The sequence below is a fragment of the Poromitra crassiceps genome, assembly GCF_964638095.1.
Source record: "Poromitra crassiceps genome assembly, chromosome: 29".
In the NCBI taxonomy this organism is placed as follows: domain Eukaryota; kingdom Metazoa; phylum Chordata; class Actinopteri; order Beryciformes; family Melamphaidae; genus Poromitra; species Poromitra crassiceps.
Window position 1 is genome coordinate 7364275 of NC_139641.1, and position 21302 is coordinate 7385576.

A 21302-nucleotide genomic window follows, 5' to 3' on the forward strand; every position below is an offset into this window, starting at 1 on the left:
ATTCAATAGCTCCCATATTTTTATAGGAGATGTAAGAGGCTTTGATCCACGTCCCACCGTCAAAAAACGCAATTGACGAACATACTCGTCCTTGGCACTCTACGTTAGTATTTGAATTGACAAACATACTCGTCCTTGGCACTCAATGAGTTAAGGAGAACGTTAGCCCAGAACCATACGGAGCCAAAAGGTCAGTCTGTGCTCAACTAAGATCCGGCACCCTCCCCTCGGCACTAGAGACAGGCAGATCCAACGCAGTCCCAGAAGAGGACAGGCTGTGTTTAGTTTGTGACCTAGGGGAAATAGAAAATTTAATCCATTTTGTGTTTTACTGCCCCCTGTATGACGATTTAAGACTACCGGTAAGTCTTTTTGAAAAGATGTTTGGTGCACACCCTGAGGCCTTCTGGTTTCAGGATGAGCCCAGACTTGAATTATTCTTTAGCAAGGGAGCTTTTGATATGGTCCAGTTTATTGGTAAAGCCCGGCAGAGAAGAAAGAATATGTTAATTAACATTAACAGTTATTACCAAAAGGCCCTAAAGTCCTGTGCCGACAGGTGATATATTTTTTATCTTATGGGCACAAGATCCATGTCTTATGCACACAAGATAATAACTTGTTTGCACAAGATGAAAAAATGTCACCTTTCAGGACTTTAACATCTCCGTAAATACCAACTCTGCCGTCGCTCCATGTTAAATTGCATAGCAATGTGCTCTTGCCAGTGTGTCATAGAAGAGATTTTAAAATACTGTTACTAGTCTACAAATCACTTAACGGCCTAGGCCCAAAATACATAATAAATAAAATTAATAATAATAATAAAATAAATAAATTACTAACTGTCTCTAGGATCAAATCAAATCATGGGAAGGCCGCATTCACCCACTATGCTTCTGCTAGCTGGAACAAACTGCCTGAAGACCTCAGATCTGCCCCAACTTTACTTACTTTTAAAAATAGACTCAAGACTTTTATGTTTACCGTCGCTTTGAACTGCTGACAGCTGTTTTTTAGGAGATGTGTGCGGCCTATAAAGGTTAGAGTCCAACTATTATAAAGGTTATGGACATTTTTAACTGCTGCGCCTGTCGCTTAATGCACTTTTTATGCTCTTTTTCTGTTGTGATGCTTTTAAATGTATATTTTATCCTCTTATTCTTTTATTTCCTTGTGTACCATTTTATGTGAAGCACTTTGAATTGCCTCTGTGTATGAAATGTGCTATACAAATAAACTTGACTTGACTCTAGTCCAGAACACAGGACCTACTTCCTGTATTGACTTTCTTGCTCCCGCCCCCAGACACATCTGACCAATAAGCAGAGTGAACGTTCTCACATGGTTTGGAGAACCCCCACCCATGTGAAAAGAAACCGAACCAAGGGGAAAACTCTCCAAGTTTGATTCAGACCAGAGCAAACAAACTATAGGTGTGAAAACGCCCTCAGGCAACAGTCTCAACCCCCACATCCTCTTTTCAACAAGGCCCTAATTATCAAATAAACAATGATTATTATGATCAGACTCCCTTCCCTCACTAGGTCTGGTCTGCTCACCTGAACCACTTCACTAGGTCTGGTCTGCTCACCTGAACCACTTCACTAGGTCTGGTCTGCTCACCTGAACCACTTCACTAGGTCTGGTCTGCTCACCTGAACCACTTCACTAGGTCTGGTCTGCTCACCTGAACCACTTCGGTGCCCTCGATGATCTTGCGGCTGTACAGGACTGAGGGGCAGTGCAGCGAGTCATTGGCTCCTCCCGCCACGATGTACGAGCGCTCTGGGTACGCCAAGTCCCAGAACCTGGAGAGAGAGAGAGAGAGAGAGAGAGACAGAGAGAGAGAGAGAGAGAGAGAGAGAGAGAGAGAGAGAGAGAGAGAGAGGGAGGCACCACAACGTGTGGCTTCAATACAACATCCACTTCACCTGTCAATACTTAAAAACCTCCCCCCCCACCCCATTTTTTATCCCATTTTTATCCCCCATTAGTGCTAATTTTTTTTTTTTTTATCCTGGTTGCTGCTCCACCCTCTGCCGATCTGGGGAGAGCCGAAACTGGCTCCATGCTTCCTCCGAGACATGGGCAGTTAGCCAGCCGCTTCTTTTCACCTGACAGGGAAAACTTCACCGGTAGGACATAGCACATGGGAGGATCACGCTATTCCAACGAGTTCCCCTCCCTCCGAACAGGCGCCCTTAACGACCAGAGGAGGAACCACTTCAGCGACCAGGATATTGCATGTTTTGGTGAAGGGGTTCCTATATGAAGGAAACCCCGGGGAGGCACGGGGAGAACATGCAAACTCCACACAGAAAGACCCTTTTGACGACCGCACCCGGGCAATGGGCACTCGAGGACATGCCGACGGGGCACGCGCTCCTAGCGTCCCAGGTGGGAATCGAACCCAGGACCTTCTAGCTGTGAGGCGACAGTGCTTACCCACTGCGCCACCGGGCCCCCAATACTTAAAAACCTCATTGAGAAAGACACTATGCAAATTAGCAAAAACATTTTTGTAGAATTTGTAAAATATCCATAATCAGTCATTCCTCCACAGATGTAGAGTGAAGACAGACAAATGTTTTCCGCCACCCTACTCCCAAGATGACCTTCAAATACCAATACTAATCTCTTTGCCATGGAACCCAGAAACAAACAAATAGCTAAGCTGTTTAGTGAGGCAGCTGGTGTCAAGCTGAAGCCGTAAAGCATGTCTTTATGACGGGGAGTCTCATCTCCTCTGCTTTAAATGATCTCTGGATGTTTATTTATTACATCATCTCCTCCATGTAGATTTCTGTTTATATCTGTGTACTTCAGTGATGCTCAAATGTTTTTTTGTGGAACCCCCTCAAGGAACCCTGGGTGGTCCCCGGACCCCGTGTTGAGAACCACCGCTGTATGTCTTTATCCAACTGGCTCAGGGACAAAACAAATGCAACTGCACCGAATTCTGCAAGAGACGTTTTGTAGCAGTTAAACTGGTTTTATGCCCACGCGAAATCGCCGGCGCTGACTACGCCGAGGGGGTCGCCGCAGCTGGCCGTCCTATCGGCGCAGCTCGGCCGAGGGGGCGTGCAGCTCCTCAAAAATGTGACTCCGTGGCGTCAATGCGGACGTGACGTGACCAGCACGAGAGCTGTGATTGGACATACTTGTTGTGAGGAATGAGGAAATGGCATTTCCTCATTTAACAGTGCTTGTCCCTCATCTAGCAAAGCCTTCTGCAGGCTCACCGGAATGAGTTTTGAAATGGAGGGACAATAAAATGTCCCCCCACCGACATGATTGCAAGTTCTTGGTAAACGACACGATAACTGTTTCGGACGTGTAGCGCAGTCAACGCGCCGAGTTACGTTCGAGTATGCACAGTCTCGCTGTCGCCGCTAGTCGGCGGCAGGGCTCCAGGTCGAGGTTGCGCAGAACCCTGTCAGCACCCTTAGGCTGCAGTGAGGCTACAGTGAGGCTAGTTAGGTGTCAGTGAGGCTTCAGTGAGGCTAGTTAGGTTGCAATGAGGCTAGTTAGGCTGCAGTGAGGCTAGTTAGGCTGCAGTGAGGCTAGTTAGGCTGCAGTGAGGCTAGTTAGGTTGCAGTGAGGCTAGTTAGGTTGCAATGAGGCTAGTTAGGCTGCAGTGAGGCTAGTTAGGTTGCAGTGAGGCTAGTTAGGCTGCAATGAGGCTAGTTAGGCTGCAGTGAGGCTAGTTAGGTTGCAGTGAGGCTACATTGAGGCTGCAGTGAGGCTAGTTAGGCTGCAGTGCGGCTACATTGAGGCTGCAGTGAGGCTAGTTAGGTTGCAGTGAGGCTACATTGAGGCTGCAGTGAGGCTACATTGAGGCTGCAGTGAGGCTACATTGAGGCTGCAGTGAGGCTACAGTTAGGCTGCAGTGAGGCTAGTTAGGTTGCAGTGAGGGTAGTTAGGCTGCAGTGAGGCTAGTTAGGTTGCAGTGAGGCTAGTTAGGCTGCAGTGAGGCTACAGTTAGGCTGCAGTGAGGCTAGTTAGGTTGCAGTGAGGCTAGTTAGGCTGCAGTGAGGCTAGTTAGGCTGCAGTGAGGCTACAGTGAGGTTGCAGTGAGGCTGCAGTGAGTTTTCAGTGAGTGAGTGACTGGGTGTGTGTGGAGGTTTGACTGGTTCAGACCTGATCCTCATGTCGGAGCCGGCGGTCAGGAGCAGCGGGTTCCCATCAGCTGGACTGCAGTAGATCCCATGAACACTGTGAGGAGATGGCTGCAACGCACACACACACACACACACACACACACACACACACACACACACACACAAGCACACACACACAACACAAATGACCTAAAAGGATAAGGCTGGTGCTTTTAGTGCTTACCATCAAAATAACAAAATCAGCAATGCATGTGTTCTACTTCCATTACTTTCTGACTTCACACGCACCATTTTTAGCTGCCAGCCTGGTAGTCATTAGCCTGGTAAAGCAGCCGGTCACATGACCTCACATTAGCCTGGTAAACCAGCCGGTCACGTGACCTCACATTAGCCTGGTAAACCAGCCGGTCACGTGACCTCACATTAGCCTGGTAAACCAGCTGGTCACGTGACCTCACATTTCATTTCGTTCTTCGTTCCCGTCTGCCCTGAAACCTTCACAACAGTGTTTAGCAGTGGGCGGAAGTTGGGCGGGTGTACTTGCCTTTGACAGACAACTCCTTCAGCCAATCAGCGTTTGATCCAGTCAAACCAAAATCCACTCGGGAGAATGGGCAAAAACATTTTCCATCTCTGCAATAACTGCACTTTGTGGCTGTTTAAACTCGACGAATGCTGACATTACTCCTCGAGGGGGACAGGGGCAAGGAGGCGGCCATTACTGTTCGGCCATTACTGTTCCTGATTGGCCGGTCACAATGTCAACTATGAGGCGGGTCCCGGATTGGCTCGTCCGCTTTGCAGTTTCTGCTAGTATCCCACCCAGGGCATGGGGCCAGATGGAAACGACAAACAAAATGAAATGTGAGTTCACGTTTACATAGACATAGTTTCCATTTCAAAAATCGCTAACTGTGATGTCTTTATATATTTTTTTTATAAAAATGAATAAACAAATAAAGAAAGTTATAAAAAGAAAAAGAAAAAAGAATATCTAAACACTTATCTCAGGTACATTCCACAGACAGCTGTTACGGCCTTAGGCCGTAATTGTAGTATTTTATTCCTTGTGCTTTTCTGTAACTGTGTGGAGTGAGACCTCACTTCTGTGGGAGGATCTTTGTCTCTTGTGTGTGGTGGAGAGTGAGGACTCTGCTGTGTGAGCACGTTTATTCCCTGCAGGTGTGTTTGCAGTAGGGGATTGGCTGGCCAGTGGAGATTGGCTGATGACATCGTCGCTGGGGATTGGCCACTCCAGGGACAGGCCCCTATATAACTCCTGTGCTTTCAAGATGGCACTGGGGGATTGGTGTTAGCTGAGTAGTGCTAACACTGGCCCTCCATGTTGCCTCCTTGCTCCTCCAAACTGTGATTTTTGTGTTTATCTCTGTGCTTAAAACAACTGGGAAGCTGTGGTAGCTTGGTAGCTCTGTCTTAGCCACTTTGTCTTTGGGCTTAGACAACTGGGAAGCTGGGGTAGCTTGGTAGCTCTGTCTAGCCACATTGCAGTAATAATTTATTCTATTTATATTGTTAATCTGTTTGGTACATTTTGTCATGTGTTGTGATGCTGGACTCAACCTCATGTATTAGCTGCTGCTTCCAATGCCTGCTCTAGCCTTGGCTTCGGCCTACTCCTCAGGCTTAAGTTAGCTTGTTCTGTTAGCGTGAGAGTAGAGAGTCCAGTGTCCCCGTTTATCTTTTTTACGTGTGAAAATAAAATCACGCATAGCTTGTCATTGTTGTCAGTGTCTAAGTTTTATGTTGTGGTCAAAACCCCTAGACCGGGTCACAACACAGCAGAGTGGAGTCGGTGTGAGCCGAGTAATCAGTGTCACTGTCTGCCTCTCCAACAAACTGAACACAGTCCGGTTTCTCCTCGGTTGCTTTGGCCTTCAGAAAGAGCGAGCTGCACTTTGAAGTTCCAGAGAAACTCCCTCCAAACACGTCCATCACTACACTGCCTCAACCCACATGTGTTTTACATATGTTCAGGATACAAATGACAGTTTTCGGATGTGTGAGATCATGTGCAAAATAAATCAGCATTGTTTTTCAGTGCACTTTTCATTTGTAGTCAACAGTTTTGCAGACATTCATTTAATTGGACAGTGATTCATCTTCAGCTGCTCGGAGTCCATCTCTGAACTTCCCTACAGCTGTGCAACAGTCTCACTGACACTGGGGACAACTGTCACCAAAAGACTTATTCTGAAGGAATGGAAGTCCTCCTCACCTTCTTTTTAGGTGTGGCTGACGGACATGATCTCTGTTATACAGATGGAGAGAGACTCAGGTGCCTGAGAACCAACGCAGTTACAAGGTTCTCAAATATCCGGGGGCCGTTTTTGGGCTACTTTGACGAGGTTAAGAATAGGGATGGGCATCGAATTTCGAATTTTCGAATAATCGTTGTTATTATCAAGGTCGACTTTTATTATTGAAATTCGAAATTCGGAATTTTTTTTTTTTTTTAGTGAAATGTTGCATTGTCTCCCCTGATTCTAAGTATAGTCAAATCGCTTGGTTTGAGCAAGTAAAACAATTTTTATAAGCATTTTAAGCAAGGTTTATGGAAAAATGAATGGCGGATGAAATCCCATGAAGAGGGAGAGGGGGTGACTTTGGCACCCCTTTGGCACTCAGACCTGAGCCTACTAAATATTTAATGAACCACTCATGATTGTCAAAACTGTTTTTTATTTTCGAAAATGTCAATGTCATGTAACATGTTCTTTACTTCAGTGGTGCAATGCTTGTTTGAGCTAAAAATCCACAGCAGAAGCTTTTTATATTAATTAATAAAGCCGTAGACTTAGAATCAGGGGAGACAATGCAACATTTCACTCACAAAAAAAAAAAAAAAAAAAATTACATTTTTATTTTTATTTTCGAATTTCGAATTAAATTCGAATTTGGCCAGCGAATTTCGAATAGTGTTTTTGCTAGAAATGCCCATCCCTAGTTAAGAATGACAAGTGCCTGAGGTTGACGGATGGTTTGCCTGGCTGGTATTTCATGGACCCCTTGTGTGGGACCCCATGCACACTATATATCTCTTATAAACACATAATGCGGCTGATAGCACCACGTTGTAATGTTGAATGTCAATAATGTATGTTATTGTATGTATGCGATTTTTTATCCCATTTTTATCCCCCATTAGTGCTAATTGAATTTATATTTATCCTGGTTGCTGCTCCACCCTCTGCCGATCTGGGGAGAGCTGAAGCTGGCTCCATGCTTCCTCCGAGACATGGGCAGTTAGCCAGCCGCTTCTTTTCACCTGACAGGGGAAGCTTCACCGGTAGGACATAGCACGTGGGAGGTTCACGCTATTCCAACCAGTTCCCCTCCCTCCGACCAGAGGAGGCACCACATTAGCAATCAGGATATTGCATGTTTTGGTGAAGGGGGTTCCTATATGAAGGAAACCCCCGGGAGGCACGGGGAGAACATGCAAACTCCACACAGAAAGGCCCTTTTGACGACCCCACCCGGGCGGTGGGCACTCGAGGACATGCGGACGGGCACGCATTCCTTCAGCGCTCACAGCGTCCCAGGTGGGAGTCGAACCCAGGACCTTCGAGCTGTGAGGCGACAGCGCTTACCACTGCACCACCGTACCCCCAGTTTTTTCCCACTTACTTTTCCGGTGTCTGAGCGAGCCGTTCGTCTCGTTCGTATATTGTTCTATAAAACATTTAAAATAAAATAGAAACTAGAATGACCGCACTGTGGAAATAATATATCCACATATGCCTCCGCCAACAACTGAGCAGTCGACATCCATGTCTGTCCAGACTTTGACGTTTGAGCCAAATGTGAAGAAATTCCATCAAGGTGTTACTGAGATATGGCGTTACCGAGCTTAACAATGGCGTTTGTGAGGTCACAGTGACCTTGACCTTTGACCACCAAAATCTAGTCAGTTCATCATTGAGTCCAAGTGGACGTTTGAGGCAAATCTGACGAAATTCCGTCAAGGCGTTCTTGAGATATCATTACATTACATTACATTACGTCATTTGGCAGACGCTTTTATCCAAAGCGACTTACAATAACACATTTTTGTCAGCAAAAGAGCAATCAACTATGGAGCACAGTCTATGACAACTACAACTTCTGCAGGAACAGTGGTACAAGTTTATGTTAGTATTTTTTTTTTTTTTTTTTTTAAAGAAAGAGAGAGAGCGAAGTTAGATCAAGAAGGGCCCAGATGGAGCCTGAAAAGGTGTGTCTTTAGTCTTTTCCGAAAGATCGGCAGTGATTCAGCCATCCTGACCGAAGGTGGAAGCTCGTTCCACCATTGAGGTGCCAGGGACGAGAAGAGTCGAGATCGGGATGAGCGACTTTTGAGCCCCCGTAGCGAAGGAGGGGCGAGGCGACCTGCACTGGTGGAGGAGCGAAGGGAGCGCTGAGAGGTTTGGAACCTGACCATAGATTGCAGGTACAGGGGAGCTGACTGGTGTACTGCCCTGTAGGCCAGTACCAGTGACTTGAATTTGATGCGGGCCGAGATGGGAAGCCAGTGGAGCTCCTGGAAGAGGGGAGTGACGTGAGAGAATTTGGGTTGGTTGAATACCAGACGGGCTGCATCGTTAACGATATCGCGTTAAGCTTGAAAATGGTATCCGTGAGGTCACAGTGACCTTAAAGCATGGCTTTACCGGTAATCAACCCACTTTGTATCATATATAATCTCGGTAAAATAAGCACATGGCCAGTGTTTCACCTTCTCTCTCTGTTTACCTCACAGAGAAAATGCTCCTGCTCCTGTCTGCAGAAACTCCGCCCCCCACCAGCTGCAAGTCATTAAGGCTCGTTAAGGCTCTCAATGCGCATACTTCAAAAATAAAAATAAAAAATAACAGCCGCTAGGGCTGCCCTCGACCAAAGATGATCCTGGTCGACCAGAAATCGACCCAGCTCCGACAAATTGATTGATCAAAATGGAGTAAAAAAAAAAAAAAAATCAGTGTACTTTTTTTGCAGTGTACGTTTTTTCTTCTTATTTTTTGCAGTGTACTGAGTGCACTATTACCTGATAGCTGATAATTATAAATAAAAGCTATTTGCAGCATTGTAACGTTACCGGAATGGAAAGACTGATCAGCGTGCCATGCAGCACCTGGTCATATTCAACAGCTTTCAGAAAGCGTGTGCGATGTTATGGTTATGTAACGTGGATAAATAGTTGGCAGAGAGGAGAGCTAGACAGCTTTTACTTTTGCCCGATACAGATTAGGGATGTCCGATATTATCGGCCTACCGATATTATCGGCCGATATTAGCATAAAAAATTAGTATCGGAAAATATCGGTATCGGTTTTCATGCCGATATATATATATATTTTTAATATACAGGGGGAGTCTCACTGAGAGCAATGCTCTCTTTTTCAGGAGTGCCCTGTTCACATTCACACACACATTCATACCTGGAAGCTGACCAGTACAACCACAGTCTGATCTGTTGGCCACTGGGCAGCTCCACTGGGCAGCTCCACTGGAGCGGTTGGGGTTAAGGGCCTTGCTCAAGGGCACCTCAGTGGTGGTAATGAGGTAGGGGCAAGCGCTGCCTTTTCACTTTCCCCACCCAGATTTATGCTGCCGGTCCCGGGAATTGAACCGACGACCTTCTGGTCACAAGCTCGCTTCTCTAACCGTTGGGCCACCACCTGAAATTTTGGTGAAAAAAAAGCCCGCTTATATCGGTATCGGTTGATATCGGTTGATATCGGTATCGGAAATTAAGAGTTGGACATTATCGGATATCGGTAAAAAAGCCAATATCGAACATTCCTAATACCGATAAACATTGCTGTTATTTTGCTCATCGGATACCAATATGTTTGCAGATATACCGTGCGTTCCATATTCAAATGAGACAAACACACCCCTACCTGCATCTCAGACAGCGGGGGTGCAGAGCTCGCCCACAGGGTGAACTTGCGGTCTCCAGTCTCCATGTCCCACATAGACACTTCATTATTCCCCTGGACAGCTACAGACAGACAGACGGACAGACAGACAGACAGACAGACAGACAGACAGACAGACAGACAGGCAGGCAGACAGACAGACAGACAGACAGACAGGCAGACAGGCAGACAGACAGACAGACAGACAGACAGACAGACAGTCAGGCAGACAGACAGACAGACAGACAGACAGACAGACAGACAGACAGACAGAGACATATCTTTTATTATATTGTGCCGCTTCGAAACCTTCAATTTAAATGAAAAGACCTGTAATATATTTAGAATTGTAAAATGGAGCCTTTCTCACCAGCGATGACAGAGGATTGGTAGAGTGGGTGCATGAGCAGCCGTCTGATTCGTGCTCGGGCCGGGTGGGTGTGGTTGGAGATGGGAAGCTGGAACCGCATATCCCAGCATGCCATGGTGCCGCTGCTCGTCCCTGAAGAGGAAGCAGAGACTGAGAGCTAGGACATCTCACACGGACGATACGGTTTGACGTTTTTAAGGCTGGTATAGATCATCTTGTCAGTTGTTTGTAAGGTGTCAGGAAAGTCACTTTTGAACGATGGTAGGATGCTTCCTACTGGGTTTTACAGTTTTAATTTGAAGGCGGAAAAGGGAAATGGTGTGATAGATTGAATTGACAGCGTCTGTCAATTCTCTCACTTCACACTTACCGTTTCCCTTTTCTAGCTTCAAATTAAAAGCGTACTGTAAAAACAGCTAACGAAACGTTAGCCTGTGAAGCCTCGACCTGTCCGGATTATACAAGTATAACATGCAGTTTTATACTAATTTATTGCCAAAATGCTTTGGGAAGCAACTTCATCAAGCTTGGTCAGAAAAAGTCTGCCTATTCAATGGAAACAGCACCAGTGCGACCTGTCGCGTGCGATCCTAACTTTAAGCATGAGGACGTCTGAAAGTTATTTTTCAGTCACCTATATTAAAATGAGATACCTTATTAAGCAAGTATCTAGTTAGGTAGCTAGGTGATATTAAGATTCCTTTACATTTACAGACAGTCTTGTCTAAACTAACCTAAACTACCATATTTCCTCTAATATTGGCCCCCCGGCCGTTATTCACCTCAACTGCAGAGGGTTTATTTGAAGCAGGCTTGGACATTACTACAAGCTACAGTTACATTAGGCACGTTTCCCTTGCTTATCCCTTTCCGTTGCTTTTAATTGATCACCGGGCATTATTAGAGGAAATATGGTCATCTAGTCTAGTCTAATCTTGACATCTAATCTAGTCCAACCTAATCTAATTTAGTCATAACATTTAAAGAAACAAAATGGTAACACTTTCTATGATGGTCATGTCTATAATGTATTATGAACATATTCCATAACACATTATAATGCATTTATAAATCTATTTATACATGTTTATAATCATGCATGGAAACTTATAACAAGGGTTATAAGTATTATAAGTGGTGGACATAATGTATTATAATAAACTTGTTAAATAGACTCGTTGGACATAAGCTGCTCGTTAAATAGACTCCTCGGACATAATCAGCTTCAAGACCTGATGTGTCAGAGGACACTCTATTTTTCATTTTTCTCCCAATAGGTTGAGGCCACGTCTCGTCATAGACGCTGGTTTAGCTGGCTCAGCCTGGCTGGGGGCGTGGTCAGGGTGGGGTAAATTCCCCCGTTCTATCCATTCAGCAAAGTTAGAACTTAGCTGATAGCCCAGCCCAGGCAGACACGATCGGGGATTTAACCACCGCAGTAAACGCACATCTGAGCAGACGTCTTGTGTTCTGCTCTAGAACCCCCAAACCTGTAGTTTAGAGCCGCAGCACCGTCTTTTGGTGAGTCAGCCCATGAGATATATGGGCGGTTTTACCCCACTCGCGCGCCAGCCGTTTAACATTTTGTGGGCGTTCCCAGACATGCGGACTGTCTCTATACGCCCGCACCAGCGTGCCCAAGTTTTGCTCTTTCTTCTTCTTTGGTGTGTGCGTCTGATAGATCTCTCTGCAAGTCGTACTCGTAAGGTGAGGATATTTCCTCTGACCATATACACAATATTTGTAGGCTATTTCCCTCGACAGCTGTTCACATCTCCATGGCAACGATAGAGCGTCATGGCGGAATGCCTCCTCGCGCCGTGTAAAAGCATTTTCTGTGTGAAAAGGCAACGCTGACTCATTTGCGGGCCTTCCTAACGGCAATATTAATATTAATATTAATAATAACGGCAACAGTGGCTACAGTCTCACTCTCACACACACACACACACACACACACACACACACACACACACACACACACACACACACAGGATAGGATTTGTGAATATTGTGAGTTGAAGGAAGTGGAGAATGAATTTCATTTTATTTTGTACCGCCCATTCTATCACGACTTATTTACGAGAGATACTATTTTAAAAAGTTCACTCCCCTCAGCTAAACCTGTTAGATTTTGAAGAAGGAGCCATAATTTCTTTTTGACAACATCTTCGCCTTTTCCGAATATATTTCATATGCGTGTGGGATAGGAGGAAAAAGATGACATAATAGATAATTCATATATTTTACTTACTACATATTGTAGTTAAATCTGTGTTTTGCTGTCCATTTCCTGAATGTATTGTTTATGCAGCGGAATCGATATGGTAATAGAGAGCCGCAGGAACGAGTCCGGAAATCATCGATGCTAACAGTCCTGGTTCTTCACTGTTTTCGCCTATGGGAGTTTTGCGTTTGCGTTTGAATAATCTTGCGTTGCCCAGAGAGATTATTTGAAGCATCGCGGCAAAAACCCATTCAAAAATCCCATAGACAGAAACAGTGAAGAACCAGGAAGTCCGGGACTTCCGCCTTCTGACTACAAAAATACGTCATCCCTGCGGCTCTCTATTACTTTATGTTGATGTGTCTGATAATCCCATGTGGGATGGGTCATGTAATTTGTCCTGACACGTAAATAAAACTTTCATTCATTCATTCATTCATCACACACACACACACACACACACACACACACACACACACACACACAGACACACGTGTGTGTACCCAGGCAGAGCCAGCACTGGTGCATGTCCACGGTGAAGGAGGTGATGAGGCCCAGGCGCAGGTCGTGTCTCAGGGTCCAGGCGTTGGTGTTGGAGCGGAGGTCCCAGCCCACCAGGCTGCCGTTCACCGTGCCGTACGCCAGCACCGACTGGGCCCCCGAGTTAAAGTGCTGCACGTCCACCACACAGCCGTCCTCCTGCAGGTCCAGGGTTCTGCAGCGAGGGGTAAAGAGTTTTAAAGCTATCTGATCTATGATCTGTGGTTTTAGGAATAAACAATATAATTAAGTTGAACACAAGATTTGTTTGAACAATCATTTTCTACATGATGCCATGTTAAATCAACAGAATTGAAGGTATTTAGAGAGTGAAAAACTGCAGTCAAACAGGGGCTATCTCCAGCTCAGACAAGTCGCTTATTTGTAAACAGCCTCTCAGAGCCAATCAGGACTCTGATTGGCACATACCCCCAGGTTGGTCCCGCCTACATTAGTTAACCCTTTACTAGCTGTTTTTGACATCTTTTTGATGAGAATTAATAATTTTTATTGGATGGAAAAAAAAATATATATATATATATATATATATATATATATATATATATATATATATATATATATATATTTATATATATATATATATATATATATATATATATATATATATATATATATATATATCTTCCATGACTAGTCAAAAGGTTGGTGAAGCTCAAATTAGGCTTTAGCGATTATCGACATTGAATATCGCAATACTGTCACCGAATCCGTGTATGTTGTGTTCTTTCATTTTTCCGTTTCAAAACCAAATCGGAAAAACCAAATAACGGTTTCGTTTTTTTCTTTTTCCGTTTTAAAACCAAAACGGAAAAACGGAAAATCCCAAAACGAAAAAACAGGAGGTTTTTCTGTTTTAAAACTAAACGGGAAAAGGGGAAAATCAAGTTGTATTTGTTTTGTTTTGTTTCTGTGATATTTGGATATTTTTGGAAACCCCCGTGAATGCTGGGAAAACGAGGAGAGGAGAGGAGGATGCGTGACATTTCCGCGGAAGTTTGAGTCTCAGAAAACAGGAAGAGAGGAGTTGTATGGTCTGAAGTTTGCTTGTTACGTTTTGACAACTTATTGCAGTTATGACCGCACTTGAACCTTATCATAACTTGATCCACGAACTGTTTGAAAGTGGACAAACATACTCCGAGATCAGTGCCGCTCTGCAGCTTTCTGGTTAGTAACGTTATTTCGTTATTTTTTATGTTGTTTGTCGTTTTTATGTTTTCCTCTCCATGTGGCCATGCTTTCAAACTTATATCAGCTAAAACAGATGTTTAGGTAACGTTACATTAACGTTAGCCTGCAAGCTAACGTTAGCTTTCAGCTGTTATATTTGAGGCAAACCTGCCGCTCATGTTGTGGTGTTGTACAGTATAACGTAGCGACTAGCTAGCTTGTCTGTCTGACCGTCTGCATGTCTCTTTGTCTGTCAATCTGTCTCACTGTCTGTCTACCTGACTGTCAGTCAGCAGATAGACAGACAGTGAGACAGACAGTCAGTAGCTTACATCAGTCAGTGACTAACTGACTTTCTGACTGTCTGCACGACTGTCTGTCTCACTGTCTACCTGACTGTCTGTCTGTCTACCTGACTGACTGACTGTCTGTCTGTCTCACTGTCTACCTGACTGTCTGTCTGTCTACCTGACTGTCTGTCTGTCTGCCTGTCTACCTGACTGACTGTCAGTCAGCGTCTCTCTGACTGACTGTGTGTTTCGCCTGTCTACCTCACTGACTGATGTCTGTCTGCCACTGACTGTCTGCTTGACTGTCACACTGGATGTTATGTAATTTAGTGTATAGCTTTCCATTGTTGCTTTGAATTTGACATTAGGCCAAGCATGACAATAGAGGCCTCTTTTAGGTCTGTGACCTCTGACCCCTTTTGTTTTTGCCCATAGTCTTCTGCACGGTGCAGCCACAGTCTTCATCACCAGTGTCAGGCCCAGTCTCCTGAAAGGTTCCGCCTGTGTCATTGGTGTCCGGGCCATCGTCCAGGGTTGCTCCACCCTTCAGCCCAACCTCCTGGACACCCTCTACACCTGTTGTGCCTGTTCGTCGCTGCCCAGGCCACATCACCTGCTCACTTCCTGCATGGGGCGACTACTTAATTTGAACTATACCTCAACATCCTGGACTCAATCTCCCAGAATCTTTCACACCATCACCTCTCACTCACCTCATTAGTGCCCACGATCAGGATTTGATTACCCCACCTTCATAGCCTGGGTAAACCCAGCCTCCACATGACCTCTATCATCTATCATACTATCAGCACCGAAGAAATGTACACTACAGGCATAGCCTGTGACGTCACGTTGAAGGCTGGGTTTACCCAGGCTACCACCTTCATCCTAGCCTGGGTAAACCCATCCCCCACGTGACCTGCTCTCAGACCTGTTCTCAGTCACTATGACTAGGACTGGGAACTGAGAGAGCAGGTCACGTGGGGGCTGGGTTTACCTAGGCTACCTTCATCCTGCCTTTTATAAATGGTTATACTTGCAACCAGGGTCTAAGCTGATATATTTCATACATCTTTGTACCAGCTAACATCCATGCCTCTACATACATGCAATATTATTAGTCTAAAGTTTAGACTTAGACTACCAACCAGCAAATATCTCCAAATAAAAGCTGAGAGGACTATCAGCATATCAACTTCTTGGTTTAACAGTCTACATATAAAATTGTATTTTTTTTTCTTTTACCAAAAAGTCGTTCTACTCTTACAGGCAGGGCTATGTCGAACACGGACCATAGACAAGTAGCTAGTGCCAAGTACTGTAGCTTAAAAAAATGACCAGCAGGTCAATTCACACTCTTACATAAAGGTGGCTATGTGATAGACCAGTGGTTCTGACCCTTTTCCTTTCAAGGACCCCTATGAGGACCACAATGGAATAAGCCTTTGGGCTTTATTGTGTTTTCATCCTCAGCGATTCTTTTATTTTAAATTTCTCTTCTATGTTAGTGTGTTGGCAAGACGTGCCCTTTTTAATCACCAAATAAAACCATACCATAATTTAGTCCCCAAATTAGGGCCACTGACCCATTTGATTGGGGGGGACTCTCACACACAAATCTGAGAACATTGTTATTATGTAATTTTGTCCAGAACTCCATAACTGTCTGCATTGTAGAGAGAGATATGACAGATTTGCTGGGGCCTCTGTGTATAATCTAGAGCAGTGGTACTCAGCCTTGCCCTACTCAGGAGACACTGACAAAAACAAAGCTTTGAAAGAGCCACAATCCAAGTCCCTTTCCTCCCATTATTTTATTAGATTTGTATTTATTTATTTTAAGTAGCCGCATGTGGCTCTAGAGCCTCGGGTTGAGTATCACTGATCTACAGAATGAGTGATATTGTACCAGCCTTAAGCTATACTCTGTATTCCTCCGCTTGCAAGCTATAATATATTCATCTGAGACCAACCTCTGACTCCAGAATCTTTATTCAAGTATTTTACATCATGCAGTGTCAACTTTTGACCATTAAAGCTGTTTGGCATATCATGTCTACTAAAATGTACTGACTGCATTTGTAGTCAATTCTAAATACTTGAGGGGAAAGGGTGGGCATTGGACCTTTGTAGACCATATTACAGTAGCTATCATTTAGCACAATTTTATCTGTAGCTGATATCCATCCATACCTTAATTGCCTGGAGAGTTTGGTCTTCACCTGCTTTAATTGTAAAGGATCTTAAGTGTATGATTTGGTGCTGTATAAATACAATTGCTTCACCTATATATTTTTAATTCAGCAAATCAATAATCAGCTGTGTTCAAAATCAAATTTAGTATCCATTTTGTCTGTTTAAACAATTGACACATATTCAAATAGTATTTGTAATTTACTTTGAACAAACATATCTAATACATGTGGCAATGCATATTTTGAACAAGCATATACATGTGGCAATAATACATATTAGGAAATGTAAACCTTTTTAATAAAAATAAATAAAAAAAGACCAAACTGTCTTGTCTTATCCGAACTCTGCATCATCTATTCAAATTGCTCCTGCCAGAACTACAATAATCAATTGACCGATGACCAAAAGGGTGGACAGGGTGGAGTGACCTGACACGGCCTAGAGTGTGTTCTATTGAGTGTGATCAATAGAACACATGAGAAAAAATAGATTAACAGAACCTTTAAAGGAACACTGCAAAGGATGAAGGTGGGGCATAGATTGAGGTGGGGTAATTCAATCCTGATTGTGGGTACTAATGACGTGTGTAACTGGCAATGGTGAGAAGTGATGTGAAGGATTCTCTGAGATTGAGTCCAGGACGTTTAGCTTGGGTTTTTGAACAGCTGCCCCTTCAAATGGTACATTTATTTGAAACAGATACACAAATCACAAGCTGGTCTAGTTAAGTGTCAGTTGATGTATAGTTCAAATTAAGTAGTCGCCCCATGGAGGAAGTGAGCAGGTGATGTGGCCTGGGCAGCGACGAACAGGCAGGTGTAGAGGGTGTCCAGGAGGCTGGGCCGAAGGGTGGAGCAACCCTGGAGGATGGCCCCAATGACACAGGTGGAACCTTTCAGGAGACTGGGCCTGACACTGGTGATGAAGACTGTGGCTGGGCCGTGCAGAAGACTATGGGCAAAAACAAAAGGGGTCAGAGGTCACAGACCTAAAAGAGGCCTCTATTGTCATGCTTGGCCTAATGTCAAATTCAAAGCAACAATGGAAAGCTATACACTAAATTACATAACATCCAGTGTGACAGTCAAGCAGACAGTCAGTGGCAGACAGACATCAGTCAGTGAGGTAGACAGGCGAAACACACAGTCAGTCAGAGAGACGCTGACTGACAGTCAGTCAGGTAGACAGGCAGACAGACAGACAGACAGTCAGTCAGGTAGACAGTGAGACAGACAGTCGTGCAGACAGTCAGAAAGTAAGTTAGTCACTGACTGATGTAGGCTACTGACTGTCTGTCTCACTGTCTGTCTATCTGCTGACTGACAGTCAGGTAGACAGACAGTGAGACAGATTGACAGACAAAGAGACAGGCAGACGGTCAGACAGACAACCTAGCTAGTCGCTACGTTATACTGTACAACACCACAACATGAGCGGCAGGTTTGCCTCAAATATAACAGCTGAAAGCTAACGTTAGCTTGCAAGCTAACGTTAATGTAACGTTACCTAAACATCTGTTTTAGCTGATATAAGTTTGAAAGCATGGCCACATGGAGAGGACAACATAAAAACGACAAACAACATAAAAAATAACGAAATAACGTTACTAACCTGAGCAGCGCGGAGCACCAAAACGCTGCAGAGCGGCACTGATCTCGGAGTATGTTTCTCCACTGTCAAACAGTTTGTGGATGAAGTTATGATAAGGTTCAAGTGCGGCCATAACTGCAATAAGTTGTCAAAACGTAACAAGCAAACTTCAGACCATACAACTCCTCTCTTCCTGTTTTCTGAGACTGAAACTTCCGCGGAAATGTCGCGCATGCGCCTCCTCTCCTCTCCTCGTTTTCCCAGCATTCACGGGGGTTTCCAAAAATATCCAAATATCACAGAAACAAAACAACAAAACAAATCTTGATTTTCCCCTTTTCCCGTTTAGTTTTAAAACAGAAAAACCTCCTGTTTTTTCGTTTTTTGATTTTCCGTTTTTCCGTTTTTGTTTTAAAACGGAAAAAGAAAAAAACGAAACCGTTATTTGGTTTTTCCGATTTGGTTTTGAAACGGAAAAACGAAAGAACACAACATACACGGATTACCGGAGCCCCTGTAGGCTATTTAAACTCCAGCTGAGGTGTGGGCGTGGTGACCGAGAGGTGTGGGCGTGCTAGTGAGTGCTGGTGACTCGGAGGTGTGGGCGTGGTGACCCGGAGGTGTGGGGGTGGTGACCCGGAGGTGTGGGTGTGGTGACCCGGAGGTGTGGGGGTGGTGACCCGGAGGTGTGGGTGTGGTGACCCGGAGGTGTGGGGGTGGTGACCCGGAGGTGTGGGTGTGGTGACCCGGAGGTGTGTGGGTGGTGACCCGGAGGTGTGAGCGTGGTGACCCGGAGGTGTGTGGGCGTAGTGACCCGGAGGTGTGTGGGTGTGGTGACCCGGAGGTGTGGGCGTGGTGACCCGGAGGTGTGTGGGCGTAGTGACCCGGAGGTGTGGGCGTAGTGACCCGGAGGTGTGGGCGTAGTGACCCGGAGGTGTGTAGGCGTGGTGACCCGGAGGTGTGTGGGCGTAGTGACCCGGAGGTGTGTGGGCGTAGTGACCCGGAGGTGTGTGGGCGTAGTGACCCGGAGGTGTGTGGGCGTGGTGACCCGGAGGTGTGTGGGCGTGGTGACCCGGAGGTGTGTGGGCGTGGTGACCCGGAGGTGTGTGGGCGTAGTGACCCGGAGGTGTGTGGGCGTGGTGACCCGGAGGTGTGGGCGTGGTGAATGTACCTGGTCTGGAAGGGCTGGAACTTGGGGGATTTGGGCGGCTTGTTGGCCTCGACGGCCAGCAGCTGGATGGAGCCGTTGTCCGAGGCCACTGCCAAGTAGTGAGAGCCCTGGCAGAAGGCCAGCGTCTTCACATGGCCGCCGATACGAGAGTACGTCAGCACCGACCTGGAGGAGACGACAAGACAAGACGCAAAACACTGTGGTGACAACAGCCAAACACTATTATACACAATTCATGTTCAAATGTCTTCCCCAGTTGCACATGAGCACAAACACCAACAGCAGCACGCTATTCTGACGCTTCAAAATGTGACTCAAATCTGCAGTTAAATCAGTCACACTCAACTGTCAACGATAGCCTACACACACACACTTTAATTCTTTCCCCACCCAGTATTTAAAAAAAAAGTTTTCTATCATATTCACTCATGTTTCAGCTTGTGATTGGCTGTCTGTCAATGGTATGAAACTTGATTGGCTGACCAGTCTCCTAAGGGGGCGTGGCAGTGGCACAGATACAGGAAGTGACTGGAAGTCATCATCATCATCATCATCATCATCAGTATATAAATGGGAGGCCTGGCCGGCTCTGAGGAGCAAGGACGAGCCAGGATGGGAGAAATGTGGAGATAGAATTCCACCGGCCACCGTCAGCGTGTGTGTGTGTGTGTATGTGTTGTGGTTGTGTGACAAATAAAGACGGGTTTGTCCGTCCAGTTCTTCGTTACCACTTTCAGACAGACACGGTTCTGGTTCTGGCTCCGTTCTGGAGTCTCAGAATCTTGGTGCTTTCTGGTGAACCAGCCCGTCCGTGTTCACACCAGTTTAAGCGGAACCAAAGTGGGAGGACATTATTCGGTAGTCCTTCTTCAGTTTTTTAAGTTGATTAATTATTTGGTCTGGCGTTCGAGTGAACCCAGCCTTGGCCATCTCTTCCGCAAGTTCGGCATACGACTTGCTCTTTCTTGTACTGCTTTCTAGCTTTTCTTGAGATTTGGTAGATGCCCAAATCACCACTAAACATTTGGTTTCCTCAGCAGACCACTGCAAATTATTTTTCTCCATGTTGTCACTGCCTTCTTCTCCTTCCTGCTCGTTTTCACAGCCTAGAATGAGACACGCCCACTGATGATGTCACGGTTCCCAAGGAAAAAACAACTACATTGTATTTTTTGGTTCCGCTGAGAACCAACTTTTCAGGTTCCGAACCAATAATTTTCTCCGGAACCGGCACGGAGCCCTGCCGGTGTGAAAGCCCTATCTGAGGGCTTTCACACCGGCAGGGCTCCGTGCCGGTTCCGGTTCCCGAACCCAAATTTGAACCGGCCGGCGCGTTCAGACCAAAAAAATAATTGGTTCGGAACCTGAAAAGTTGGTTCTCAGCGGAACCAAAAAATTGTTGTTTTTTCCTTGGGAACCGTGACATCATCAGTGGGCGTGTCTCATTCTAGGCTGTGAAAACGAGCAGGAAGGAGAAGAAGGCAGTGACAACATGGAGAAAAATTATTTGCAGTGGTCTGCTGAGGAAACCAAATGTTTAGTGGTGATTTGGGCATCTACCAAATCTCAAGAAAAGCTAGAAAGCAGTACAAGAAAGAGCAAGTCGTATGCCGAACTTGCGGAAGAGATGGCCAAGGCTGGGTTCACTCGAACGCCAGACCAAATAATGAATCAACTTAAAA

At 45.4% G+C, this 21302-nt stretch overlaps 1 protein-coding gene across 1 annotated transcript in view; it reads right to left on the reverse strand.

Annotated features, from left to right (window-relative positions):
• The window catches only part of LOC310800026 (phosphoinositide 3-kinase regulatory subunit 4-like), a gene marked incomplete at its 5' end in the record, with an annotated part of 72920 nt that overhangs the window by 2523 nt on the left and 49095 nt on the right, over positions 1 to 21302 (reverse strand). The window contains 6 exons of the mRNA XM_083662621.1: positions 1691 to 1811; positions 4144 to 4232; positions 10028 to 10128; positions 10416 to 10547; positions 13146 to 13357; positions 19621 to 19785. Coding sequence (XP_083518747.1) covers positions 1691 to 1811; positions 4144 to 4232; positions 10028 to 10128; positions 10416 to 10547; positions 13146 to 13357; positions 19621 to 19785 — 820 coding nt within the window. The remainder of the gene's footprint in view (positions 1 to 1690; positions 1812 to 4143; positions 4233 to 10027; positions 10129 to 10415; positions 10548 to 13145; positions 13358 to 19620; positions 19786 to 21302) is intronic.